Here is a 27,034-nt window from a genome sequence, read left to right on the forward strand (position 1 = left end):
ATACCACTCCTGGGAATATATCCCAGAGAGGCAAAAAAAGTATAGCCGAAGTGACATCTGCAATTGCTTGTTTATTGCAGCACTCTTTACAATAGCCAGAATCAGGAAAAAAACCTGAGTGCCCGAGAACAGATGACTGGTTAAAGAAACTTTGGTACATCTACACAATGGAGTACTATGTAGCTGTTAGAAAAGACGAAGTCACGAAATTCACATACAAGTGGTACTACATGGAAAGTATCATGTTAAGCGAAATGACTCAGAAAGAAAGGGATAGACATAGAAAGATTGCATTCATCTGGGGAACATAAAGTAACAAAATAGGAAACTAACACCTAAGAATGGCCGAGATTAGTACCAGGAATTCTACTCCATGATTTGGAGGCCAACCACACATACTAGGGAAAAGGGAGCTCAGATAAAGAGGGGAACACCAAATAAAGATGTTGGGAGGACCCTCCCAGGATGGGAGAAGCATGCTGAAAGTAGACTATAGACCAAACATGATTGCCACTCAATGTTTCTTTTGCAAACCACAACACCCAAAAGGAGAGAGAGAACAGAGGGGAATGCCCTGCCACAGAGTCAGGGTGGGATGGGGGGCATGGGGGGTGGGAGGGATACTGGGATGCATGGTGGTGGGAAGTGGGTACTGGTGGAGGGATGGGTACTTAATCATTGTATAATTGAAACCCAAGCACAAAAATGTGTAAGTCTGCAACTGTACCTCATGATGTCTCACTATTAAAAATTTTTTTTAAAAAAAAATTAAAAATAAAAATAAATAAATAAAATTTAATTGTATATACTTATGGTCATACATATGAGCTAGTTTGTTCCAAATTTCAAATGTGCTTAAAAGGAACATGTGCTCTTTTGCTTTGGGGTAGAATTATCTACGAATGTCAATTAAACTGAGACTGTTGCAAGACTCATTGTCTTCTTTTTTTTTTTTTTATTAGTGAAGCACCATGAGGTACAGTTGTAGATTTACAAATCTTTGTGCTTGGGTTTCGGTCACACAATGATCAAATACCCATCCCTCCACCAGTGCCCATTTTCCACCACCATGGATAATATCCCCCCCCACCCCCCCCTCCCACCCTGCCTCTGTGGCAGGGCATTCCCCTTTGTTCTCTCTCTCCTTTTGAGTGTTGTGGTCTGCAAAAGAGGCATTGAGTGGCAATCATGTTCAGTCCATAGTCTACTTTCAACATGCATTTCCCCTCCTGGGAGGATCCTCCAAACATCCTTTATTTGGTGCTCCCTTCTCTATCTGAATGGCCCTTTCCCCTAGAATACCTGGCTGGCCTCTAAGCTATGGAGTAATCCCCCTGGTGTTGATCTCAGCTATTCTTAGGTATTGATCTCATATTTTGTTGCTTTATATCCCCCAGATGAATGCAATCTTTCTATGTCTATCCCTCTCTTTCTGACTCATTTCACTTAGCATGATACTTTCCATATTGTACCACTTGTATGTAAATTTCATGACTTCATCTTTTCTAAGAGCTACATAGTACTCCATTGTGTAGATGTACCAAAGTTTCTTTAACCAGTCATCTGTTCTTGGGCACTCAGGTTTCTTCCAGTTTCTGGCTATTGTAAAGAGTTCTGCAATGAACAAACAAGTGCAGATGTCACTTCGACTACACATTTTTGCCTCTCTGGGGTATATTCCTAGGAGTGGTATCGCTGGGTCAAATGGGAGCTCAATTTCTAATTTTTTGAGAATCGTCCATACTGATTTCCAAAAGGGATTCCCACCAATAGTCGGCATTCCCACCAACAGTGAAGGAGTGTCCCTTTCTCGCCACATCCGCGCCAGCATCGGTTGCTTTTGTTCTTTTGAATGTGGGCCAGTCTCTGAGGTGTGAGATGGTATCTCATTGTGCTTTTGATCTGCATCTCCCTGATGATTAATGATGTAGAGCATTTTCTCATCTTCAAATTCTACTACAAAGCAGTAATAATTAAAACAGCATGGTACTGGAACAAAAGCAGAACTGCAGACCAATGGAACAGGGTTGAATACACTGACATCTCCCCTCAATCATATGATCATCTAATCTTTGATAAAGGTGCAAGAAATGTGAAGTGGAGTAAGGAAAGCCTCTTTAACAAATTGTGCTGGCATCACTGGACGGCTACATGCAAAAAAATGGGCTCAGAACTCTGCCTAACACCATGTACAAAAGTAAGATCAAAATGGATTAAAGACCTCAACATCAGACCAGACACCATAAGGTACATTGAAGACAAAGTTGGCAAAACCCTCCATGACATTGAGGCTAATGGTACTTTCAAAGATGCCACGCCACTGGCCGAGCAAGTAAAAAACAGAGATAGATAAATGGGACTATCTTAAACTAAGAAGCTTCTGCACCTCCAAAGAAACAGTGACCAAAATACAAAGACAGTCTACAGAATGGGAAAGGATATTCACCGAATACACATCTGACAAGGGGTTGATATCAAGGATATACAAAGTACTGGTTGAACTCCACAGGAAGAAAACATCCAACCCCATCAAAAAATGGGGCAATGAAATGAACAGAAACTTTCTCAAAGAAGAAATCCGAATGGCATTGTCTTCTTTTTTAAAATCAAAGTTGGATAGTACAGTGGGTAGGGCGTTCGCCTTACAAACGGCCAACATGGCCGACCCGAGTTCGATTCCTCCGCCCCTCTCGGAGAGCCCGGCAAGCTACTGAGAGTATTCGATATGCCAAACACAGTAACAACAAAGTCTCCAATGGAGACGTTACTGGGCCCGCTCGAGCAAATCGACGATCAACGGGAGGGTCTTTACCTTGATCTCGAGTGCATATATTTTAGTTATAAATTAAACATTTTTATTGAAGTACTAGAATTTATAGTAATGATAATTGTACTTTTCATGCATACATCATTCCAATATCACACTCACCACCAAGTGCCTTCTTTTCTCAACAACCTCCCAAGATCCCCACCCAGTCATTCATGTAAGTTCAGTTCCTTCGGCAAAATCTTCACTGCTAATGACTGGCCATTTGCTGTTTGCTTACTATGTTTATTTATATTCTATATATGAGAAAGATTCTTTAAAAAAATTAGGGACTGGAGCAATAGAACAGTGGGTAGGGCGTTTGCCTTGCATGCGGCCGACCCGGGTTCGATTCCCAGCATTTCATATGGTGCCCTGAGCACTGCCAGGGGTAATTCCTGAGCGCAGAACCAGGAGTAACCCCTGTGAATCGCCGGGTGTGACCCAAAAAGCAAAAAAAAAATTATTGTGGAGGTAGTGATGCCTCCTCACATAGAGATGAATAAAGCTAAACTCCTGAAATTCTATAAAATTTTAAATCAATAATAAGCTGATACTTTGAAAAAATGTATCTTTCTCTTTTATAAGTTTTGAAATCTAAAAGATAGCATGAAAAATTCTATGCTAATACATATCTGATATGCCAAACACAGTAACAACAAGTCTCATAATGTTACTGGGGCCCGCTTGAGCAAATCAGTGAACAATGACAGTGACAGTGATAATTCAAAATCAACATAAAATTTATCAGTATTACAGATATGCACTAAGAGTGAGGAGAGGAAAATAAAACATTAGAAGGGAATATTTCCAGTAGTGCTGGGTCAAATGGGGACTCAATTTTTTAGTTTTTTTGAGCAATGTCATAGTCTGACATGACATGACTATGAAAGCTATGAAACCCATCTCCCGGAAGAAAACATCACAGTCTCCTGCCTTTGTGCCTGGCTGCCCTCACCGGGGCCACATGGAGGAGGACGGGTTGAGTTTCCCTCCCTGTCCTGAACAGATCCCCAGCAGAAGAAGATCTATGGTTCCAGCCACAGCCATGCTTAAGACCATCCTCCACACGTTCGGACGAGCCTCACGCATGAAAGAACTGGCAGAGGAATCCCGGTGTGTGGGACATGGGGCTTAGATCTCCAAGCCTACTCGGATTTTGTCTGGGTCTCCTCCACCCAGATCCCCCTTCTTCCAGCATGTAGTTGTTACACCCACCAACTGCTCCCGGCACCGTGTAATCCCATCAATGGCCAAGACCCAGAGACTATGAAACCCAGCTCCCGGAAGTGCGCAGCCATATTTGCAGCCGTGGGAAAGCTTATTATCTAGTTCTTACTCTGAGAACCTGGCAGGCTATCGAAAGTATCTTGCGCACACAGCAGAGTCTGGCAAACTCCCCGTGGTGTATTCAATATGCCAAAAACCAGTAACGGGGGCCGGAGCAATAGCACAGCAGGTAGGGCATTTGCCTTGCACGCGGATGACCCAGTTTCGATTCCCAGCATTCCATATGGTCCCCTGAGCACCACCATGGGTAATTCCTCAGTGCAGAGCCAGGAGTAAACCCTGTGCATTGCTGGGTGTGACCTAAAAAAACAAAAAACAAAAACCAGTAACAATGATGGGTCTCATTCTCCTGACCCTGAAAGTGCCTCGATTGTGGCACTTTCTAAAATCTTAGGGCTAGGATTAAGGAGACGTTACTAGTGCCTGCTCGAGGAAATTGATGAACAACAGAATGACAGAGATACAGTGATACAGTGAGCAATGTCCATATTGTTTTCTAAAAAGGCTCAGCCAGTCAACATTCCTGCCAGCAATGAATGAAGAGTTCCTTTCTTCCCCAATCCGCATCAGCACTGGTTGTTCTTGTTCTTTTGGATATGCACCTGCCTTCTCTGTGATGTGAAATGATATCTCATATTTGTTTTGATTTGTATCCCTCTGATGATTAGTGACGAAGAGCAAGCATTTTTATGTGCCTTTTGTCCATTTAAATTTCATCTTTGAGGATGTTTTTGTTCATTTCTTCTCCTTCCAATTTTTTGCTTTTTTATGGGGTTGGATGTTTTTTCTTGTAAAGTTCTACTAGTGGCTTGTATATCTTTGATATTAATCACTTATCAAATGGGTATTGGGTGAATAATTTTTCCCATTCCATGGGCTGCCTTTTTATCTTGATCACTGTTTCTTTTGAGGTGCAGAAGTTTCTTATTTTAATATAGTCCCATTTGTTTATCTTTGCTTCCACTTGCTTTGTCAGTGGTGTTCCATCTTTGAAGATGCCCTTAACTTCAAGGTTGTGGAGGGTTTTGCTACATTTTCTTCCATATACCTTATTTATTCATGTCTGATGTTGAGGTCTTTAATCCATTTGATCTGACTTTTGTGCATACATATAGCAGAAACACCATTTCTGCATTTCTATGTTCATTGCAGCACTATTTACAATAGTCAGAATCTGGAAACAACTTGAATGTCCAAGAACAGACAACTGGATAAAGAAACTATGGTACATCTATGTAATGGAATACTATGTAGCTGTTAGGAAAAATAAAGTAAAAAATTGCCTATAAATGGATAGTTGTGGAGAATATCTTGCTGAGTGAAATGAGTCAGAAAGAGAGGGAAAGATATAGAATGACTGTATTCATTTGTGGTACATATGAAAAAATAGTATGAAACAAATATCCAAGGCCAAGGAAAAGAGGTGCCAGGAGGACTGGTCAATGGCTGCTGGGACCATGCTTAGCACATGTGAGTGGCACTGAAGAGTAAACATACGGCTTCACATTTGCAAGGCAGGTGCTTTTAGCCACTGAAACTTCTCCTGAGCTCCTCACCTTTATGTCTCACAGGGATCATTGCCCTTCATTGCTTTTATGTGCTTCTAAATCCATTGTTTCATTGTTTATTTATTTATATTGTTATTCCACCTTCTACAGGTGCAGAGCCCTCATCTCTTTATTTAGAATACTTTTCTCCGCACTACATTTGACTTCATATTGACTTTAGGTAGGGAGAGTAGGAGGCAGGAAATATATATAATAAAGAACTTCTAAAATCTGTCTTCACTGTCACTGTCACTGTCCTCCCATTGTTCATCAATTTGCTTGAGCAGGCCCAGTAACATTGTGAGACTTGTTACTGTGTTTGGCACATCGAATACGTCACAGGTAGCTTGCCAGGCTTTGTTGTGCAGGCGAGATGCTCTCGGTAGCTTGCTGGGCTCTCCAAAAGGGGCAGAGGAATTGAACTCGGGTCAGCCATTTGGCTGCGTGCAAGGCAAATGCTCTACCCACTGTGGTACCGCTCCAGTCCAAAATCTGTCTTATACAAAATAATTTTTAAAATTATTTATAGCAGTCATACCTGGTGATGTTCTTGGGGACCTTTGTGGTACTGGGGATCAAAATCAAGACCTCACATATGTGTACATGTATTCTAATACTTTAGGTACCTCCTCAGCCTTTATAACATTTTTCATCAGTGGATTTTGAATGTTACTTTTTTCAAAACTGGAGAGATAGCACAGCAGGTATGGCATTTGCCTTGCATGTGGCTGGGTCGGCAGACCTGGGTTTGATTCCTCTGCCCCTCTTGGAGAGCCCGGCAAGCTACTAAGAGTATCTTGCCCACATGTCAAAGCCTGGCAAGCTACCTGTGACGTATTCGATATGACAAACACAGCAACAACAAGTGTCACAATGAAGATGTTACTGGGTCCGCTCGAGCAAATCGATGAACAACAGGAGGACAGTGCTACAGTGCTACAGTGCTACTTTTTTCCAAAGACCATTTTTTGAGATGTTTTTGAGATGTGTGTTTGAATGTATCTACGTTGTTAGTTTACCTGCAATACATTTCAGAACCAATGAGTATATTTAAATAATAAATTTTAACAGCTAAATTAGGTATTAAATTTCATAAACACGTTACTAAAATCTCTGTTTAAAAATGTCAGTGTTTTATTGATAGAACACTATAGTCCCCACTTTCACAGTACAATGCTTTTAATACTAGGATATCCGGTTTCAATTAAATTTCATGGAAAATTATTGGATGCGCAAAAGGAGTCCTCACTGAGAAGCCTGGAGCTTGGTCCAACCAGAAGCTGACTTGCCAGCTAGGACATGCCAATATCCAAAGCTTTCAGTTCATCGTGGGCCATGTAAGCAAAATACTCTCCAGGTCTTACTTACTTTACCTGACTTTTCCTAGTTTCCACCGATCTCCATTGTCCTCCGTTAGCATAGTCTGCCTTTAGCCAATATAGCCAATATAGTCAAACCTGATTTCTTAAATGCTAGAGTGTGATCCCCCTCAACCCCACATGGAGTAACATAAATAAATGTGGTTGTTACTAAAAAAAAATTGAAAACAGGGTAGCTGGATGGCATTAGGAATCTTTTCTGAGATTTACATTCACATATGGTATCTGGGAAACCTCGGAGTTGTATAAACTGTCTCTTATCATGGCATCTTTAGACAATTGCCTCCTACCAGCTGTAAACCCAGAGCTGAGAAACTGCTGCAGCTCTCGCCCAGACTTCCTGTCATCCAGTGCTGCTTCTGTGTAGACTTCTGCTCAACCTGCAGCCATGTGTCACCAGGATGCTTTGCCTTCTTAACCAATGCAGTTCTCTGCTCTGCTGTGCTCCACACTTTTCAGTAGACCCCAAGTGTTGAACAGATCAGACTATAGTTTACCCCTTAGGTTAGTTTAAGAAAGCCATTTCCACATTTGTCTAAAACAGCCTTCTCATCTTAATAAATTGAACACATTTTGAGTTCTCTAACTCCCTGAGATGAGAGATCTTCCTATCTTATTCTTTTTTATGCATGTTATCTTTTATCTCTAAAACTTACCTTCTCCCCCAGCGCCATCTTACAGCACACAGCAACAAAGAAGAACCGGCTGGGGGGCCCCACAGCTCCTGGAGAATGCTCCAGGTCCCAAACAGAGCCAGTATCACCGGGAGGTCCCAGATGGGGTAGGTGCTGCGTTCCGCCTTATCCAGATGGAACCCCGATGACCATGAGCCTGCAAGCGGGCACCAGGACATTCTTTCCAAACTGCATACAAAGTGATCAATGGAAAGTAAATAATCCAACATTTCTCCCTGAAAATCAGACTTAGCTCTTTCGCAAACCACAACACCCAAAAGGAGTGAGAGAACAGAGAGGAATGCCCTGCCACAGAGGCAGGGTGGGATGGAGGGGGGATGGGGGATGGGAGGGATACTGGGATCCGTGATGGTGGGAAATGGGCACTGGTGGAGGGATGGGTATTTAAAATAAATAAAAATTAATAAAAAAATAAAACTTACCTTCTATTTTAATCTCCTCCCTTGTCCAGTCATAAGGAGACATCATCCTTAGAGGCAGTACTTTTTCACAGAGGGTGAATTATTGGAGGCTTTCCTTACCTTTACCTTCTGTTCATTCATTACCATGAAGTTACTCTTAGGAGTACCAAATGACCTCTAAGGTTTATAAGTACTCCGTTGAGAAGTGTTGCTTTAAGTCATGTTTTTTCTCTACCTTCATTTCAGTGATCTTTATCTGAATACTAATGAGCACAGTTACATTTACTGCACATTTATTGGACAAATATGCCAAACACTTTAATACATTTTTCCCCTTAATTCTCAAGGACCTAGGGAAGGCAACATGCTGTAGTGACGAAGCCCAGAATCCAGCTGAGGATGTGTTGTCTATCAGATTCTGAGTGAACCCTGTGAATCTCTCAGAGAATGCATTAGAGGCAATAAAATATCCACATCCAGTTAGATACCTAAATGTAAGTCTGTGCTGTTAAATGAAACTTTATGCACTGGGGAATGCTATTCTGTGCCTGTAGTGAACTATGCTCATCTCTAGCTGAAACTATTGTTTGGGTTTTGAACAAATCTTTGAACTTGATGACCTTTTGAGCTGGTTATCTCAAGAGGTATTAAAACAGATATTAGATTGAACTGTATCAAACAATGACTGAGTCTGATGATCAAAATCTAAAAGAACATCATGTATTCTTTTCGTCTCCTTGCCATTTCCTATATTTCATTATGTTCAGTATTTTAAGTCTTCTTTTACTTATTTTTTCCTTTCCATGTCCAAATTAGTAAAAAAAAAAGTTCAAAATATGACACTGATTGAAATCAATAAACCAGATATTTTATATACTACCATATGTTTAACAGCTAGTTTTATTATTTTAAAATTTTACGCTACAGTGTTAAAAAAAACTAAGGATTCCATAGGAAATGTATAGACATTAATTATAGCAGATGAATAAACAAATGAAAGAGTTTTTATATAAAGTGGAAGTACAAAACTATGTATAAACAAAGGGAAGTTATGAAACAAGTTTATATAAGTAACATTAAGCCATGCTTTTTAGAAGACATTTTGTAAAGATGATTACAACTTGAACTCAGGGAATGTTATATAATTAAAGGACTTTACAAAAAGATTTTAGTTGAGTGTTAATCTTCATCTTTAATTTGACAAAGGATATATAACCTCCTATATCCCTGCTAGTCTGTTTGGAGACAACACACAAGGGTCCATTAACCCCCCACAGGTGTTTTCTTCATGCAGCTTTCAGACCACTGTTCTTATCACCTGCCATCGCCATCACCTCCATCTGCACTGCTGTCTCATTAACTAGCACCAGAGGCAGGCATTTATCCACGTTCTCCTTTACATTCTTTCTTTTCTCAGCAAGCAGGGCCCCTTTGGTGCGCTGAATGAAGACCCACATGTGTTTGCCGTTGCTCGCACAACCTTAAGGGATATTAGGTGTGGTGAAGACAGTGGTGTCAGCGCTCAGTTGGCCACTCCAGGGAAGGGAGTCTCTGCCAGATCATTCCGCCTGTTAGTGTAAAAATGTAGCACTTTTGAGAAGTTGCTGATGAAGATGTGGAAGTCTTTGCTGTCCAGCGAAGGTGCTTTAATATGCCAAGATCACTATCTCTAAAATGACTTAGACTCCTCCCCCAACCCCATGTTGAACTTTGGGTAGGTGCAGAAAGATAGGTAGGCTACAGAATGAGAGTGGGGCAGGATGGCTTCTTTCTCTCTATCCCCAGTTCCAAGGTCCATTAAGTTAGTTGGTCAGAACAAAATTTTCCAACTGGTACCCTAAGTTCCCCTATGAACCCCAAGATGTTCCAAGGGGGCCACAGGTGAATTTTACTTGAATTGGGACCCACAACATGAGATTAGGGGCCAGTCATCAGAACACGGTGCCACCGGAAGGTATAAAGAGGAATCATGTCAGGGAAAAGGTTGTGAAACATTGCATGTTAAAGTGTGCTGCCCTGGATGGTTCTTCATTTCAGTGCTTGATTTTATCTTAACCTAGTAGTTAAGCCTCTGTGGATCAGGGAGCAAACCCATTACTACTTCCAGCAAACAATTCTAATCAAGTTATGTCTTTTTTTTTCACAAGTTACACAAAACACATTAAAAATCATTTATTTTTAGGATGTTGGATTTATAAATATTTATCATAGACATTAGTATCTGAGCAGAAGTTCTTGATCTTTTTCTTTTTTTTTAAAAACTTTTTAATGGAATCACTGTGAGATAGGTCCTCACAAAGTTGTTCATGATTGGACTTCAGTCATACGGTATTTCAACACCCATCCCTCCACCAGTGTACATTTCCCAGTACCAGTGTCTCCAGGTTTCCTTCCCATCACCCCCCATCCACTTCCCCACTTCCTGCCTCTATGGCAGCTGCTTTTCTTTCTCTCTCTCTCTCTCTCTCTCCATTGTGGTTTGCAATATTGATACTGAAAGGTTATCAAGAATATCCCTTTACCTTCTTTTAACCCTCAGAAATTAATGGGGTTGATTAGTAGGAACACATTGCACATAGGAAAAGCAAATATTAGTGCTTCCAGTGACTTTCTACATAGCACAGTGTCATGATTAAAGGCTTTGGTGTGAGATATGCTCAGGTCCAATTTTTTCTCTTGATGTTTATAACTCTGAGTATGATCCTCAACATTCAAAGCGACAGTTAACCACTCAGTAATGTGGGGGAAAACAATACCAGCCTCTTAGGGAGTAGATATTACAGTATCTATAATGTACTTTACATAATTAACGCTGGATATGGTAGGTGAAAATAATGGGTAATGCCTGACTATTCACAGACAGGAGTGCCTGACAGCATCTGTAGCATCTAGCCATCATGAGTGGTTCTGTCCAGGATATTTGTGCTTGTCAACAGCTGGCAGCATTTCTAGTGTCAGGTCAAGGAGATAATAGGCAGTGTCTCCTGCCGTGACATTGTGGATGTTTGGCAAAGAACTGTGGTATCAGGTGTGAACAGGTCTAGTCTAAAACCACTGTATCACTGTTATCCCGTTGTTCATCTATTTACTGGAGTGGGCGCCAGTAACATCTCCATTCATCCCAGCTCTGAGTTTTTAGCAGCCTCTCCATACTCATCTTTCCCAACGCTGCTGTATTGGAGTATTGGAGGCTCTTCAGGGTCACAGGAACGAGCCCTGTTATTGTTTTTGACATATCAAATACGCCACAGGTACCTTGCCAGGCTCTGCCATGTGGGCAGAATACTCTCGGTAACTTGCTAGGCTCTCCAAGATATATATATATATATATATATATATATATATATATATATCTTTATTTGCATTTATTTAATTTTATTTTTATTTGCATTTATTTAATTTTTCAGGGTACCTTAAATATCCCACCCACATGGCAGACCCTGGCAAGCTATCCGTGGTCTATTCGATATGACAAATCCAGTAAAAAAAATGAATCTCATTCCCCTGATCCGAATATGGCAGAGTCGAGAAGGATGTGGAAGGAGAGGCTGATAAAATCCCAAGGCAGAAAAAGGCTGCCAAAACGAAGAAAGACAAAAATGATTGTCTGTACTTTCAATGCACGTATGCTGGCATCTGATACATCCATCGAGGACCTGATGGTACAAGCGCGAAAGATCAGGTAGGACATCATTGGTCTGACCAAAACAAGAAGACATCAATCACATTACACCGTTTTCAACACTGGAGAAGAACTTTTCCTTGGAACATGTGACAAAAGAGGCGTCGGTGGTGTCAATATCCTTGTCAACACGAGCATAGCCATGAACATTGATTCATTCGAATGCCTAACAACCCGAATAGGAAGATTACACTTGAATAGATGTGGCTCACTGCCAGCAGTTTCTATCTTTGTTGTCTATGCACCAACATCCAATTCTGGTGAAAGAGAAATTGAGAAGTTCTACATGGAGCTGGAGAAGTTCTATAAAGAAGATCACACCTTCTACAAGATCATTGTCAGTGATTTTAATGCGAAGATAGAACCAAGAAGATCAGCCGATGAACTCCACAATGGGCCCCATGGCATAGAATGGAACAAACAGGGTGACAGACTGTCTGAGTTCATCATGTCAACCAAGACCTTCCATGGTAACTCACAGTTCCAAAAGGCTGAATCTAAACGTTGGACATGGGAGTCTCCCGGTGGACGGTTCCACAATGAAATAGACCACATCATATTCAATTGGCGGTTTTTCCTAACCGATGTTGCTGTTGTCCCAAAATTCCAAACGGGATCAGACCACCGTCTCCTTCATGCAAAATTCTACCTCACAGAACGGGGAGAAAAGAATGCAAAGTTTAAGAAGAGAACTCCCAGAACGACCACCAACTGGGAGCTCTTTGGCTCTGTTGCGGCAACATGGGAAGATGCCGTCATTGACAACATTGATGAGGAATACGATCGAATGATTCAGCACCTCCATGATTGTGTGAGGAATGCCAAGAGAGAGATAACCACAAAAAACCGCCTTTCTTCGAACACTCTTGAACTTATTCGCCAACGTGGCTTGGCACATGCCTCAGGCAACCTCAAGTGAACGTCCGAGCTGGCAAAACAATGCAGAGAAGCCATCAAGGATGACCTCAAAGACAGGAGAACAGTGGTGCTGGTAGATGTGGCAGAAGCCGGGAAAAGCATTCGTAATGCCCGCCTGTCCTTCACCAACTACAAGACCAAGATGACTGTCCTCAGACATCCTGATGGATCTATCACATCTTCCAGAAGGACAATGGAGAAGATTATTCATGACTTCTACTCAGGTCTCTTTAATAGCCACGTCCACTTGCCCACATACCACATTCTGCACGATGGATATATCGTTCCCAATGTTCTCCCTTCCGAAATTCAACACGCCATCTCGTCGGTAAAGAGACAAAGAGCACCTGGCCCAGACAAGATCAGACCTGAACACCTGAAGAACTTACCATCAGTACTCATCAATACACTGGTTCGGCTCTTCACACACTACCTGTCTGAATACAAGGTTCCATCCCAATGGAAAACCAGCAAGACTGTACTACTATACAAGAAGGGAGACATCCACAACATTGGCAACTATCATCCAATCTGCCTATTGTCTGTCATCTACAAACTGTTCATGCTAGTCATCCTGAATAGGATTAGCAGAACACTAGATGAAGGACAACCATGTGAACAAGCCGGGTTCCGAAAAGGATTCAGTACCATCGACCATATCCACATGATTACTATGCTCATTGAGGTTTCTCAGGAGTTCAAGATGCAGCTCTGTCTAACGTTCATTGATTTAAAGAAGGCCTTTGATTCTGTTGAGACGGAAGCGGTCATAGAAGCCCTAGCTAATCAGGGCGTACAAACTCAATACATCAGGATCCTCCATGAGCTGTATTACGGATTCACTACCAGGATCTCACCATTCTACAAAGAAGTAATCATCCATGTCAAGAGAGGGGTTCGGCAGGGTGATGGCATTTTACCAAAACTCTTCAGTGCCACCCTCGAGAACATCATGCGATGACTGGAATGGGAAGAAATGGGAGTGAAGATAGATGGTTGGCAACTACACCACCTCCGCTTTGCTGATGACATCGTTCTAATAACACCAAACATCAGCCAAGCGGCACAAATGCTGGCCGACTTCGACCATGAGTGTGGAAATGTCGGACTACAGCTGTATCTTATGAAGACAATGCTTATGAGAAACAGCCTCATTCCTGATGCTCCATTCGCTCTCAACGGAACCACCATCTCTGAATGCAACAGTTATATATTCCTAGATCAAGAAATCAACATGATGAATGACCTGGCACCCAAGCTGTGCAGTAGGAAGAGAGCAGCTTGGAATGCCTTCAAGAGCGTTGAAGAAATAACTAAGAGGACAAAGAACCTCCATTTACGAGCACATCTCTTTGATTCCACTGTTTTTCCTGCATTAACACATGCCTCAGAGACCTGGGCCCTACGAAAACAGGATGAGAACGCTATTTGGGTCTCAAAGAGAAATCAAAAGAGCTATGCTTGGAATATCACGCGGGGTCCTTCCTTTAGTGGCTGCTTCTTTTTGCTTTGACTCCAAGTCAAGAGCAGGAATGTGGTCAGAGCAGACCATACAGGGATGGAGAAACCCAAGAAGGGGGTGTTGCATTTAGTCAATAAAATGAAACATCATTCATAAAGGTGCTATGTTTAAATTATCACGTTTATTTATAGCAACACAAAACACAATAAAACAACAAACAAAAAACCCGTTTTGTTTTTATGTAACATATCTCTTCATTGAACAGAAGTACTACTGTTAAAGTTTTGACATTTTCAAGGACCAGCCTTGGATCAAAACCATATTCAGAGAAATACCAGACTCTTCACTACTTTCCCCTATATACACACAAAGGAAGCTTATATTTTGTAAAATCTTAAATCTAACAATAATATTAAAAAATCACATGGAGAGTTAAAACTACTGCTGTGTCTTGAGTATTGTCATTTTCTTCGTGTTCAAGGTTTTAGCTAGACCTTGAGTGCAGTCTGGAACATAGAAGGTATATAGCTCTTCTGATTTGCAAGGTGATTGTTTAGCAATTAATTAAATATAGCTGTATGTTCCCCAATGGTATAAGTAACCTGAGCTATATAAAAATAGAAAAAAGTTTCCAGTGTTTAAATGTGTACAGATATATCTGGGAAAATTGAAGTAACATCATAGATTACTTTGTGCCAATTCAATGGAGAAACACAAAGCCTTCCTTACATAACAAACTATTTGCCTAGTATAAGCTTCACATTATGATGAACCCAAATATAATAAATAATGCACAAAAGTACAATACCTCACCCATGTTCCAGTAGTTTGAATACTATCTGTTTAGTCTTAGTAATTTTCAACAAACAATGATAGTTATTGCTTAACTAACAGAAACCACCAATCATTTTACTGACAAGACTCAATCTGTACCATAGAAAGAGAGCATGCAAAGAATTAGAAAATTAAGATTCAGGGCTTAGTTTTTCTACTCACTCTCTGAATCTTCGGTTACTTATGAGGATCATATGAGACAAAAGTGCCTTGTAAAGCAGTATAAAGCAGAAGAAATAATATTCTACAGTCAGTCCCACTTTTCAAGTTATGTATCTCTATTTACCCATATCTCTTTTGCAAATCAAATTTTACAAGCTAAAAGTAGATAGATGATGCATATTCACCAGATGCAGTTGAGAAGTACACACTGGGTTATGCAACTTGTAGGTTATGCAGTTCTCATGGGAAGAAAATTTAGATAAAAGCTGATTATTCATGAGAGTCTGAAGCACTCCTGATGTGTTTGATTTAAAACCCATTTAAGTTTTTATTCTGTTTAACCTTCCTTTTATATTACTAGAGCTCTTTTTGAATAAATGATATAACCATTTAAGGTAATTTTTTTAAAAAAACAATTAATTAAAACTTTCAAATTTTAAGTACAAGGTTTGGAAGTCTCTGAAACTGACTAGGATAAATAGAGAAATACCAGTAAAGTAAGAGTTGTTTGAAATTCAGTGTCTAGAGGGAAACAAATTATTTAGTTTGTTATCTGAGAAACAAACTCTATACTTGGTTTCCCAGATAACAAACTAATTGATAGACTTTTTATTTTTTAAAAAATATTAATTCCTAATTTATAATTTACTGCTACTTCATCTGTAAAACAAATAAACTACATGTTTGTTTACTTGACTCCTAGGTTCATACAAATTCATAGAAACTATTAACACAGTTTTCATTTTTATGCTTTGGACATCTTTAGAAGAATTCTATGGTCTCAGCAGAAATTAAATAAGAATCACATTTTTCTCATAATTAAAAACCTTTTCATGAAATGACTGAGCTAATAAAAGTTTAGAATTAATTGGCAAGTATGAGGATGTAATATGAGCATATGGACCTTGTGACTTTGCTGAGCCAAAGATTTCAAGTAGCTATATTCTTGCAATAGATGAAATTCTAAATCAAAACCTTTTTCAAATGAATAATCAGGTGCCCATGAAGCATTTTGATAATTTTTTAGGTATTAAATGCAACATAGTTATATTCCTCAAATAATCCCCAAACTCAGTCTTTTGCTAATATTTCTCATTTTGATTATTTAAACCTGGCAATAGAGTCTCAACCTCTATACAGAGAATGATGATTTCCAGATGACCTATTTTAAACCAACCTTATATTGAAGCAACAAAGAAAGGAGAATTAAATAATGTATTAATGTCTTATATCTGTGAAACAGACTTTTCCCATTCATAAAGTAGCTCTATCCATCCGTGGAAAGGTTCAGCTTTTGTTTTTCTCTGTGTTTATAGGTTATATTTTTAAAGGTACTGGTGGAGCCTCTGTACAGTGGATTGGTTCCCTAAAAATAAAGAAGAAAAGTGTTAAGTAAAATGATGTCAGTTTTGTTATTATACTTTTGATATATTAAAATAAGTCTATTGTACATTATAAATTAGAGAAAGAGTCAAGTTCACTATTGGAGATCATTTGAACAATAATATTAATTTTCAATTTCATACTTTCAACATCTATAAATGTATATATCTTCATTTTATTTTTTAAAATGAAGAATTAGTCCCATTTATGTATTCTAGTATTTTTACCCTTGAGGTAATTCACTTCTGGACAGAAAACAAGATTTTGACTGCTTTGTTTACTGCCCTTTAACCAATTCTGAAAACAGTGTCTCTTCCTTCTAAATACTCAGTATTTATTGTATGAATAGAATAAGCTATTAAGTGGCATCCTCAAACCCACCCCTGACCCTCAAAAAGAGGGAAAAAAGAAAACTAAAAGGTAAACCGGTAGATGCAAAACTGAATGACAGAGTATCTGCCTTTAGAAAATTTGTTGTGGTGGGACACATCAAAAAAGCACATGAATAACCTTGCTAAAATTAGATCAACATTCAAGAGGAGTAACAACCAGCTGCCTGGTAGAAAAAGGGACGACTCTCAGAAAGGTGCATCTGTGTTCTTGAGAATAAAGGACCAAATGAATTTAAAAGATAAAGAATAATTGTAAAGCAGAGAGTGGCAGGAATTATGTCTGGGGAACATGATGCTCAGGAGTTAAGTACAGCTCCCAAGGCAGGTCAAAGCAGGTGACTTTGCATTTGGGACAGTGGAGACAGTGGGTTTTGTGTGACAATGTCTGGATAATTAAGCAGTACTCTTCAGTGCTGCAAGTATGTTTCCAAAGACTGAACCTTTCCATGTATTCAAAGAAACACAAAGCTTGATCTTCTACTCTCTCTTTCTTTTGACATCACTACTACAGTCAGACATAAGACTACCAGGTTGATATAGTTATTTCTTTCCCATTTTTTAAAGTTGACCACACAGCTGTGGTGACATAAGACAGTTCAGGTTAAAACCCACTTCTTCCATATGACCTTATCACATGAATTGGTGTTCTTATCTTTTTTAAAAAAATAAAGGATTACAAAGAGATTCCCTTGGAACATAGCTTCTGCACATTGTAAGTGATACCACTTTGAATTAGTTCTTATTTGTAGCTCTTCTTCATATTTAGAATCTCCTTTTATTTTAAATCCTAGAGAAACTTAAAAAACTTTCCTCCTGGAACTTTGGTACTTTAATATTTTTGAGCCCATTTTTTTAAATAAATTAAGTCATTTATTTATTTTTTTTATTAGTGAAACACCATGAGGTACAGTTGTAGATTTACAAATTTTTGTGCTTGGGTTTCGTTTATACAATGATCAAATACCCATCTCTCCACTAGTGCCCATTTTCCGCCACCATGGATAATATCCCTCCCCCCCAACCCCCCATCCCATCCTGCCACTGTGGCAGGGCATTCCCCCCTGTTCTCTCTCTCCTTTTGGGTGTTGTGGTCAGCAAAAGAGGCATTGAGTGGCAAACATGTTCAGTCCACAGTCTACTTTCAGCCTGCATCTCCTCTCCTGGGAGGATCCTCCAAACACCCTTTATTTGGTGCTCCCTTCTCTATCTGAACTGTGCTTTCCCCTAGAATACCCGGCTGGCCTCTAAGCTATGTATGAGCCCATTTTTTTTTTTATTAGTGAAGCACCATGAGGTACAGTTGTAGATTTACAAATCTTTGTGCCTGAGTTTCGGTCATACAATGATCAAATACCCATCCCTCCACCAGTGCCCATTTCCCCCCACCCCCCCTCCCACCCTGCCTCTGTGGCAGGGCATTCCCCTTTGTTCTCTCTCTCCTTTTGGGTGTTGTGGTCTGCAAAAGAGGCATTGAGTGGCAATCATGTTCAGTCCATAGTCTACTTTCAACATGCATTTCCCCTCCTGGGAGGATCCTCCAAACACCTTTCATTTGGTGTTCCCTTCTCTATCTGAACTGCCCTTTCCCCTAGAATATCCGGCTGGCCTCTAAGTTATGGAGTAATCCTCCTGGTGTTGATCTCAGCTATTCTTAGGTATTGATCTCATATTTTGTTGCTTTATATCCCCCAGATGAATGCAATTTTTCTATGTCTATCCCTCTCTTTCTGACGTATGAGCCCATTTTTGAATATGAATGAAGTCTAAGTACTGCTTCTGAATGACTATTAGTGACTAAATCTTACATGTTGCTTCCCTTATCTCATGAATTGTAAAGATGGTGTCAATTTCTAGGTAGATATTTGAAAAAGTAAAGCTAGAAACAAAACTAGTGAAAGAACTGTGTTTGCTTTCTCAGGACCAAATCTATAGTACAGTGAGAAGAGCACTTGCCTCCACATGGTCTACCAGAGTTTGATTCCCAGCATCCCATATGTTCCCCCAAGCCGACCACCAGTATTCCCTTGGTGCAGAGCCAAGAGTAATCCCTGAACACTGTCAGGAACGCTTCCCCTCCCAAACAAACAAAAAAATATTTAAGCTGGAGCGGTAGTACAGCAGGTAGGGCATTTGTCTTATACATGGCTGACCCAGGTTTGATCTCCGGCATCCCATATGGTCACTTGAGTACCATAAGGAGGAATTCCTGAGTGCAGAGCTAGAAGTAAACCCTCAGTATTGCTGGTTGTGACTCCCAAACAAATAAACAATGACACTTCTTTTAAAATGGGGACTGGAAAGATAGCGTAGGTGGTAGGGTGCTTGCCTTGCATGCAGCCAACCTGGATTTGATCCCCTCATCCATATGGTCCTCTGAGGACCACCAGGAGTGATCCCTGAATGCAGAGCCAGGAGTATCTCTGGAGCAGTGCTGGGTGTGACTCCAAAACAAAACAGAAACAACCTCTCCCCGCCCCAAATTGTACTTTCCTTCTCAGTACATTTCTCTTAGATCTCAGAAGAACAAAATAAAGTTGAAAACTACTCCTGTTCTGTCCCACTGATGTAGGCAGGCAGATAGATAGGAAAGGGCCCATGGCAATGAAATTCCATGGGAGTAGTAAAAGCACATAGCCCTAAGGACCTGTGAGCACAGGAACTGAAACTTGGTAAAACTTCACCTAGGGCCAAGAGACCCAAAGAAAGTCAGACCTCCCGCTCCAAGAGAAGCTCCAAGCAAAAATAAAGGCCAAGGAAAGGAATATCAAAGGAACCATTGACCACTCCTTATTCTATCCCTTTTGCAACCAGCCTAGCACTGTAATTTTACCTACGTAAAAGCCCCATGTGGGGGCAGGTTGGAGAAATCTTATAAAGGCCACCTTGAACTAAGGAAGGGTGTGCATATGCTGCTCAAGCCCATGTGCTACTTGTACCCATGTGGCTGAGCACATGTGGCGTCTGAGCACATGTGTCACCAACATCTCCCTTCTTGAGATGTATACTGGGGCTCTCTCTGCCTTTGGAGAAGATCAAGTTCTTACTTGAGTGTGTTACTCTCTCTGTGTGTCTCTGTGTCTCTGTCTCTCTCTCTCTCTCTCACTTTTCTCTCTCCTTCCCCTTCCTAAAAGCCTCCAAATAAAATCTGTTTTGATTCACTGTTTGTCTCCTGAAATTTTTTTCTGCAAGATAAGACAAAGCACCTGGAACTCTGGTTAAGGACTAGGACTGACTTTCCTTTCCCACAAAGAGCAATTCCTTGATCTAGCCTGATCCCGTGGCTCCCCAAGAAATTGGGTGGTGGGGACCAACTCCCATGAAGAGAAGTTTGCTATGGCTTGACAACCACCTGGTGGGGTTAGCGGGGCTCTGGCCTGTACTTCCCAGGGGTTCATTGCAGATTTTTTCAGTCCTAGCCTTCACAGCTGGTCCTAGGGTGACAAAGGCAAATTGGGGAAAGTGACAATCTCCTCTCCGCTTCACATAAACCACCTATAGGAACACACCTACTTCACCACCTGTTTCCCTTCTCTTCACCATAGTCTTCATTGTGAAGAGAAGTCACACCAGTTGCTTTTTAAGTTGCTCAGAGTTAGAGCTATGACCTCTGACTGGGCAACATGTGAGCTTTGTTCATGTGTCTTTGGAGACAAAAGGTCTCTAAGTAATGAGGGTATATTTAAAAAAAAAAAGGAAGAAGGCACTTTGATGTGGAATGAGGAAGTCAAGTCATCATATTGTTCTGACTCCTGAGATCAGTCTGGATAATTCTAAAGGCAATCTTTTGTTGTTAATATAACTCGAGATTTGGAAGACAAATCTTATGTGTTGTGATCTTATGTACAGGTAGATTTTCATTTGAGAAAAAAAATCGTATATGCAATTCTATAAAGTTTAAAATAGTGTAAGCCAGGAAGCAAATATTAGGGATAGAAAATTAAGGGACTGAATTAAAGAGTAAAGATGGAAAAGAGCATACACATGCTAAAATGATGGGTGTACAATTGTCCTGGAGGAAGAGGGAGCCTCAGGAAAAGGAAAAGATCCTGTGAGAGCAAATTAATTAATTTAAAAAATTTTTTAATGGATCACTATGGGGTACAGTTACAGACTTATAAAGTTTTGTGCTTATGTTTCAGTCATATAATGATCAAGTGCCATCCCTCCACCAGTGCCCGTTCTCCACCACCAATGTTCCCATTATCCCTCCCATTCACCCCCCCATTTCCCCCGCCCTACTCCCCCTCAGCCTCTGTGACAGGCACATTCCCTTTTACTCTCTCTCTCTCCTTTAGGGTGTTGTGGTCTGTAATGCAAGTATTGAATGGCCATCATATCATGTGAACTATATTAAAATTCACCTATATTTCTCATTACCTATAATTTATGTAGACTCCAAAGAAGGTGACTTGCATTGTAATCAACCAAATACACATTGTTATTTTGTAAACTTTTCATTGAAAATTTAATTTTGTGCAGTTTTCTTCCTGTATTTTGAGGCAACTTCATTGATATGTGTTTGGGAGTCTTTTTCAAAGCTGGTTATAGGTTCTAGGCTTGCTAGTAGGAGGCAATACATAAACCTAGCTCTAACATAGTAGGGAAGTATAGGGTCAAGTTTAAAGATGGAGGAAGAGAACACCCATATTTGCTATTGGGACAGCAATGTCCTCTGGTGATAACTAGCACTCAAATCAGGCAGTAATGTGGTCATATCTGTTATTGTCTCCACCAGTGCTCTGCATGCAACATCCTTCCTATCCAGGATTTCCAGCTGAGAATGATGCTGGTTTGGCTCCATTTCAGGAGGATCTTCACTCCTACACTGTTTAGACAAGATTAGATCACTCCCTCTGCACCATCTGGGGTATCCAAGATGGTTATCCCAGGAGCTGGGGGGGGTACTAATTTAAGTTGTGAATTCTGCAATTGCAATGGCACAATTTCAGAGCTTGAAAAAGTAGTAATAAGAAATCCCTCTTCCATGACCCACAGCTCTCTTAATGACTGTCTAACTGCCAGACACAGACCTGATTTGCTTAGCACAGTACAAAATCAATCCATGACGGCAAGAAATGTCAGACTGAACATTTTTGCCTTTAGTTAATAACTTGTCATCCTAGGAAAATGTCTAATCAGAGATGAATTTAAATTATCTTTCCTTTGTGTTTTTATAAAAATATGGATTTTTTTAGTGTGATTAAAAAAAAGGTAACTTGACTGTGGCTATGTTGAAATGTTTCAGGAGGCAAGAGTAAAGCTTTTTCTCATCCTGAAATATGTCATCTTAGAGACCAGAGTGGGGGGTTATGAATCAGGGCACTCCAGTGAATCTACCCAATCCCGAGAGTTCCCCTGAGTTTTGAAAACCAAATTCACTACTTAAAGAAGAAATACATTTTAGACAAAATCTTGAGGGCTCCCAAATGGTGCACTGAATGCTGTTTTATTTCCATAGGACATATCAGTGGAATTTGAATTGAATTATTTAATCCAAACCTCTTTGCATCTAATTGAATAATTATTACCCAGCCATCAAGTAGACAAGAACATCAAACATTTGTTATTCAAAGAAACTCAATTTAACAAGGGAATAGTAGTTTTCATTTATGCTTGTATTTGTTTAATGCATATTTTTGTTTCATTTTAGATGGGGAAAGTGTAAAACTGCAGTGTTTGAATTTCAGTCATGTTCTACATCCTGAGGGAAAATAATTCATGTTTTGGGAAAATTAGCTGTTAATTAAAATGTTATTTTAAAGATATTAATCACTTGTCAGTACTCATGCCTTTGTATGAGAACATTAAAATGAGCTGGTTAATAGTTACACATTCCATAATTGACTAAGTGTTTGTTTGCGGGACACTTGCTTATTATTTCTAGGAGCATCAAGGCTGTATTTGGAAGAAACTGCAATTAGGAGTTTAGCTCCACTATGGACTAGCAATTTGGGAAGACTATTAACTGCTCTGCTTCATTTTTATCCCATTTAAATAAAATTGTTGAGACCACTCCCTAGCCTGGTAGTAGTTCCAGTAATTGCTCTTATTAATTTTTATGTTAACTTAAACACATTCCTTACTGACAATTGCAAAGCATTTACTCATCCAGTGTCACTCATATAAAAGTTAAAAATAGTATCTATAGTCATGAGATTAGGTAAAGTTAACTTTTCCAATAAGTTTCATCCCTTCAGTACTGGATTCTAAGTCACCAAGCTAAGATATCATCTTATATTCTTAGGGTTGGATAAAGGATATCCATATTGGAAATCCACAATTTACTTTCCTAGAGAGTAACAAATTTAATAATGAGTCCCCCCACTGCTATATACACAAAAGGTAATACATATACATTCACATAAATATATACATATACATATTATTATATATACTACAAACCACCGTAGACCTATTATCCAGATTCAACAGCTTTCAATATTGATCACACTTGCTTATATTCTCCCTCTCACTTTGAAGTGTTTGAAAGCAAATTAGACTTCGTTTACTTTCAAAAATACTTCAAAAGGGGGTATGGTGCCGCCAGCAGGTCAATCTGTACCTGTGAGATGAGTGCATCAGCAGCCTGATGGCACCGTCAGACTTTCAGATACCCCAAAATTGCTGTTGTGTCTTTGGCCAGACCCCAAAAACTTGGGGCAAAGTTTACCAAGAAAGTAAATGGCCAAAAGTTAGGTATGTGGGAGACACACCCACAAACCACCTCCGGCTCAGCTATATAATTGGAGGCATGGCCTCTCTGGTTCCTGATCGAACTGCTTAACAGCCATGATCCCAGAGACTCAGAAACGAATCTCGGAACCCAGGGGCTTTTGGCAGAAATGCGTCCTGTTCCTGCAGTAGGTTACTGGCGCTGGGCCACTCCATGTGGAAATAGGTTTAGTGCCTTGGCCTGTTCCCCTGGCAGACCGGTGATCACCATATTCCAGAGACCACTGGACAGTCAGGTTTGGGCCTGCAGTGACGAGACACATGGAGCCTCACCAGATGGAGGTGGAAATGGGCCTTTCCTCCCCATCCCAACGAGACCCTGAGTTGGCACCTACAAACAGCCTCTCTGGCTCCTGATCAAGCTGATTAACAGCCATGATCCCAGAGACTCAGAAACAAATCTTGAAATCCAGTGGCTTTTTGCAGAAATGCAATCTGGACCGCATACAAGGTGGCCGCTGCCTTAGAACTTATTGGAAAGCCAGGTATGAGCCGGCAGTAACAGGGCAACTGCAATCTCATGGGAAGGGAGACAGTACGGGCTCATCCTTCACGCCCTACCGAGGTCACGAGTTGCCCCTCACGAGCGGCCCTCCGGCATGGCCATAGCTCCAAAGGCAAAAGGACTTAATCTGGAGCCTGGCAGCTTGCGGCAGAAAAGTGAATGGACCATGCGTTAAACTACGGTGCCATGCCTCCCGGGGAGGGAAAGGGTGTTGTTCCCTTCCGCCTGTTTCCCCCCTGGCAGCAAGGTGGCCACCACCTCAGAGCTTATAGGAAAGCTAGGTATGAGCCAGTGGTGACGGGGCAACTGCAGTCTCATGGGTAGGGCGATGGTACCAGTTTGTCCTTCATGCCCTACTGAGGTCACGAGTTGCCCCCCACGAACGGCTCTCTGGCACAGCCATGGCTCCAGAGGCAAAAGGACTTAATCCAGAGCCCAACAGCTTGCAGCAGAAAAGTGAATGGACCATGCATTAAACTGCAGCGCCATGCCATACTGGGAGGGAGAGGGTGTTGCTCCCTTCCTCCTTTTTCCCCCCTGGCAGCAAGGTTGCCGCCCATCTCAGAGCTTATTAGAAAGCCAGGTATGAGCCAGCCGTGATGGAGCAACTGCAGTCTCATGGGTAAGGGGACAGTACTGGCTCATCCTTCATGGTCTACCGAGGTCACGAGTTGCCCCCCACGAGTGGCTCTCTGGCACAGCCATAATACCAGATGCATGAAATCAATCTCGTAATTTTCTGGCTCTTTGCAGAAATCCAAAATTGCATGGCTGCTTTTGCGGCCACGAGACATTATATGATTCTCATACCAAATATAGAAAACAAAGTATTTCACAATGCCTTTTCAGCAATTCTGATTGTTGGGGGGGGGAATTATAAACAATAATGGTGCACCTTTTGTCGAAGTGATGAATGCAATCAATGTAGAGAAAAGTTAAATAGAAATCATCTGCCTCACAGGCATTAGGAGGGGTGGTAGGGGGGTATATTGGGGTTCTTGGTGGTGAAAAATGAGTACTGATGAAGGGAGAGGTGTTTGATCATTGTATGACTGATACTTAAACCTGAAAGCTTTGTAACTTTTCCTACAGTGATTCAATAAATAAATATAAGAAGAAAAAATAAATAAATAAAATTATGAAAAAAAAGTAAGGTGGAGTTCATGTTCAATTCAATCACCTAATCAATGAATAAATAGCAGTACTCCTACATGAAAAAAAAATTTCAAAAAATGGAAAGATTCTTCCAGCCCCTTTGCAAGACTGAGTCATCTGGGGTAAGTTGGAGTGATGGGACTGGGGTGCTGGAACATCCCAGTGCTCACCCAAACAGAGCCCTGGCAACCAGAAGCTTCCACACTGCACAATAGCGGCCATGACTCCAGCTGGACTCCACTGCTGGAGGCAGACCTCACACAGAAATTAATATGCTGAAAAATTCAGGTGAGTTTCACTGGTGCTGGTAAGTAGAAACATGGGACCTGAACTCTGAAGGAAAAGAGATGGGAATTGGAATTTCTCTGAAAAGATTCAGTACATGGAAGTGAAGACTGCTAGTACACAGGTTTATTTTGCTGAAAACGCTAGACCTTCTCAGAGTTGTGAAGGGTAACTTTCCCACATCTCTCCACACTTTCAGAAGACCCAGCAGCATGCACATCCCAGATCCAGCCCACATCCCACTACTGCCAACATGTAAGCTTATCTACCAGAATTATCTAGACTCACATCTAAATATTGAGCGAGAAAAATATACCCCAAAATAGTATTTTATAAAAGTCATCATGCCTGATCCTGATTATAATAGGATCATAATATAAAAGGATTATAATATTATAATCCTTTCTCCAGTTTCTCAGATACATATCTTATCATTGAACTGCACGGCTCAGGATCAAAACAAGACCCACATATCAAATTTGGTATTTTATATAAAAGTACTTTGTTGAGAATATAAAATAGATGGAAGTTTTCATTATTTGTTCTCCTGGACCATACATTATGATTATTTTAAAATTACCACATAAGATTGACTGCACTCGATTCAGGTACAACCTGCCCCCAAGGCCTGGGTCTCTCTCTGGGCATGCGCAGACAGCTCGATCTCAGAGGACAGCCGGTTTTTTCCCCTGATCTGTGCGGGATGGTAACCAAGCCCCACCACCCAGCACATAGCTGAAGGTCTCCATGAACTCTCTCCCCTTCCATTCAGGTACAGCCTGCCCCTAAGGCCTGAGTCTCTCTCTGGGCATGTGCAGCTAGCTCGATCTCATAGGACAGCTGGTCTTTTCCCCTGATCTGCGCGGACCAGCGCAGGGACCCTTTCCGGAGCCGCGGCTGCTAATGTGGCCGCTAAATATTCTCCCACTACATATGTCCTAGTAACCATAAGCTACCTTCTTAGATGGAATCTTCTCTATTTTAGCTCAGCCACTAGAAACTCAGTAGCCGATAACTCATAAACCTATCTCAACTCACACTGCATATCAAGCAGAATAGTAACAGTGAACGTGAAGGACTAAACCACACTTGTCACAAATGGTAAAGCAACGCAAAAGCCCACCAAGCTTTCTTATTGAAGAGGCTAGCCCAGAAGACATCAACAGTACTGTAGTGTTAGACAACCTCTCTGACAAGGAATTCAGAAGGGAGCTACTTAGGATGCTTAGGGAATTAAAAGAAACAATGGAAACCAATGCCAATAAAAGAGAAGAGGATTTGAAGGCAGAAATGAGGAAAATGCAATCAGAAATGTCAGACCTGAAAAACCTGGTAGGCGAATTGAAAACCTCAGTGGAAGGCCTCAGCAGCAAAGTAACAGCCGCTGAGAACAGAATCAGTGAGCT

The 27,034-nt window shown here is 40.8% G+C and overlaps 2 protein-coding genes across 3 annotated transcripts in view; both read right to left on the reverse strand.

Annotated features, from left to right (window-relative positions):
- Positions 1 to 7,696, reverse strand: part of PLA2R1 (phospholipase A2 receptor 1) — a 153,907-nt gene extending 146,211 nt beyond the window's left edge. Inside the window, exons 1-2 of the mRNA XM_056110442.1 lie at positions 7,679 to 7,696; positions 7,017 to 7,070 (exon numbers count right to left, since the gene is read on the reverse strand). Of these exons, the coding sequence (XP_055966417.1) occupies positions 7,017 to 7,070; positions 7,679 to 7,696 (72 nt within the window). The remainder of the gene's footprint in view (positions 1 to 7,016; positions 7,071 to 7,678) is intronic.
- Positions 7,697 to 14,342: 6,646 nt separating this feature from the next.
- ITGB6 (integrin subunit beta 6) overlaps positions 14,343 to 27,034 on the reverse strand; it is a 158,908-nt gene continuing 146,216 nt past the window's right edge. For both annotated transcript variants that reach the window (XM_056110406.1, XM_056110407.1), the window contains one exon: positions 14,343 to 16,542. In XM_056110406.1, coding sequence (XP_055966381.1) covers positions 16,444 to 16,542 — 99 coding nt within the window. In that variant the 3' untranslated portion in view covers positions 14,343 to 16,443. The remainder of the gene's footprint in view (positions 16,543 to 27,034) is intronic.

Source organism: Sorex fumeus, unplaced genomic scaffold, assembly GCF_029834395.1.
Source record: "Sorex fumeus unplaced genomic scaffold, SorFum_2.1 ptg000009l, whole genome shotgun sequence".
NCBI lineage: Eukaryota > Metazoa > Chordata > Mammalia > Eulipotyphla > Soricidae > Sorex > Sorex fumeus.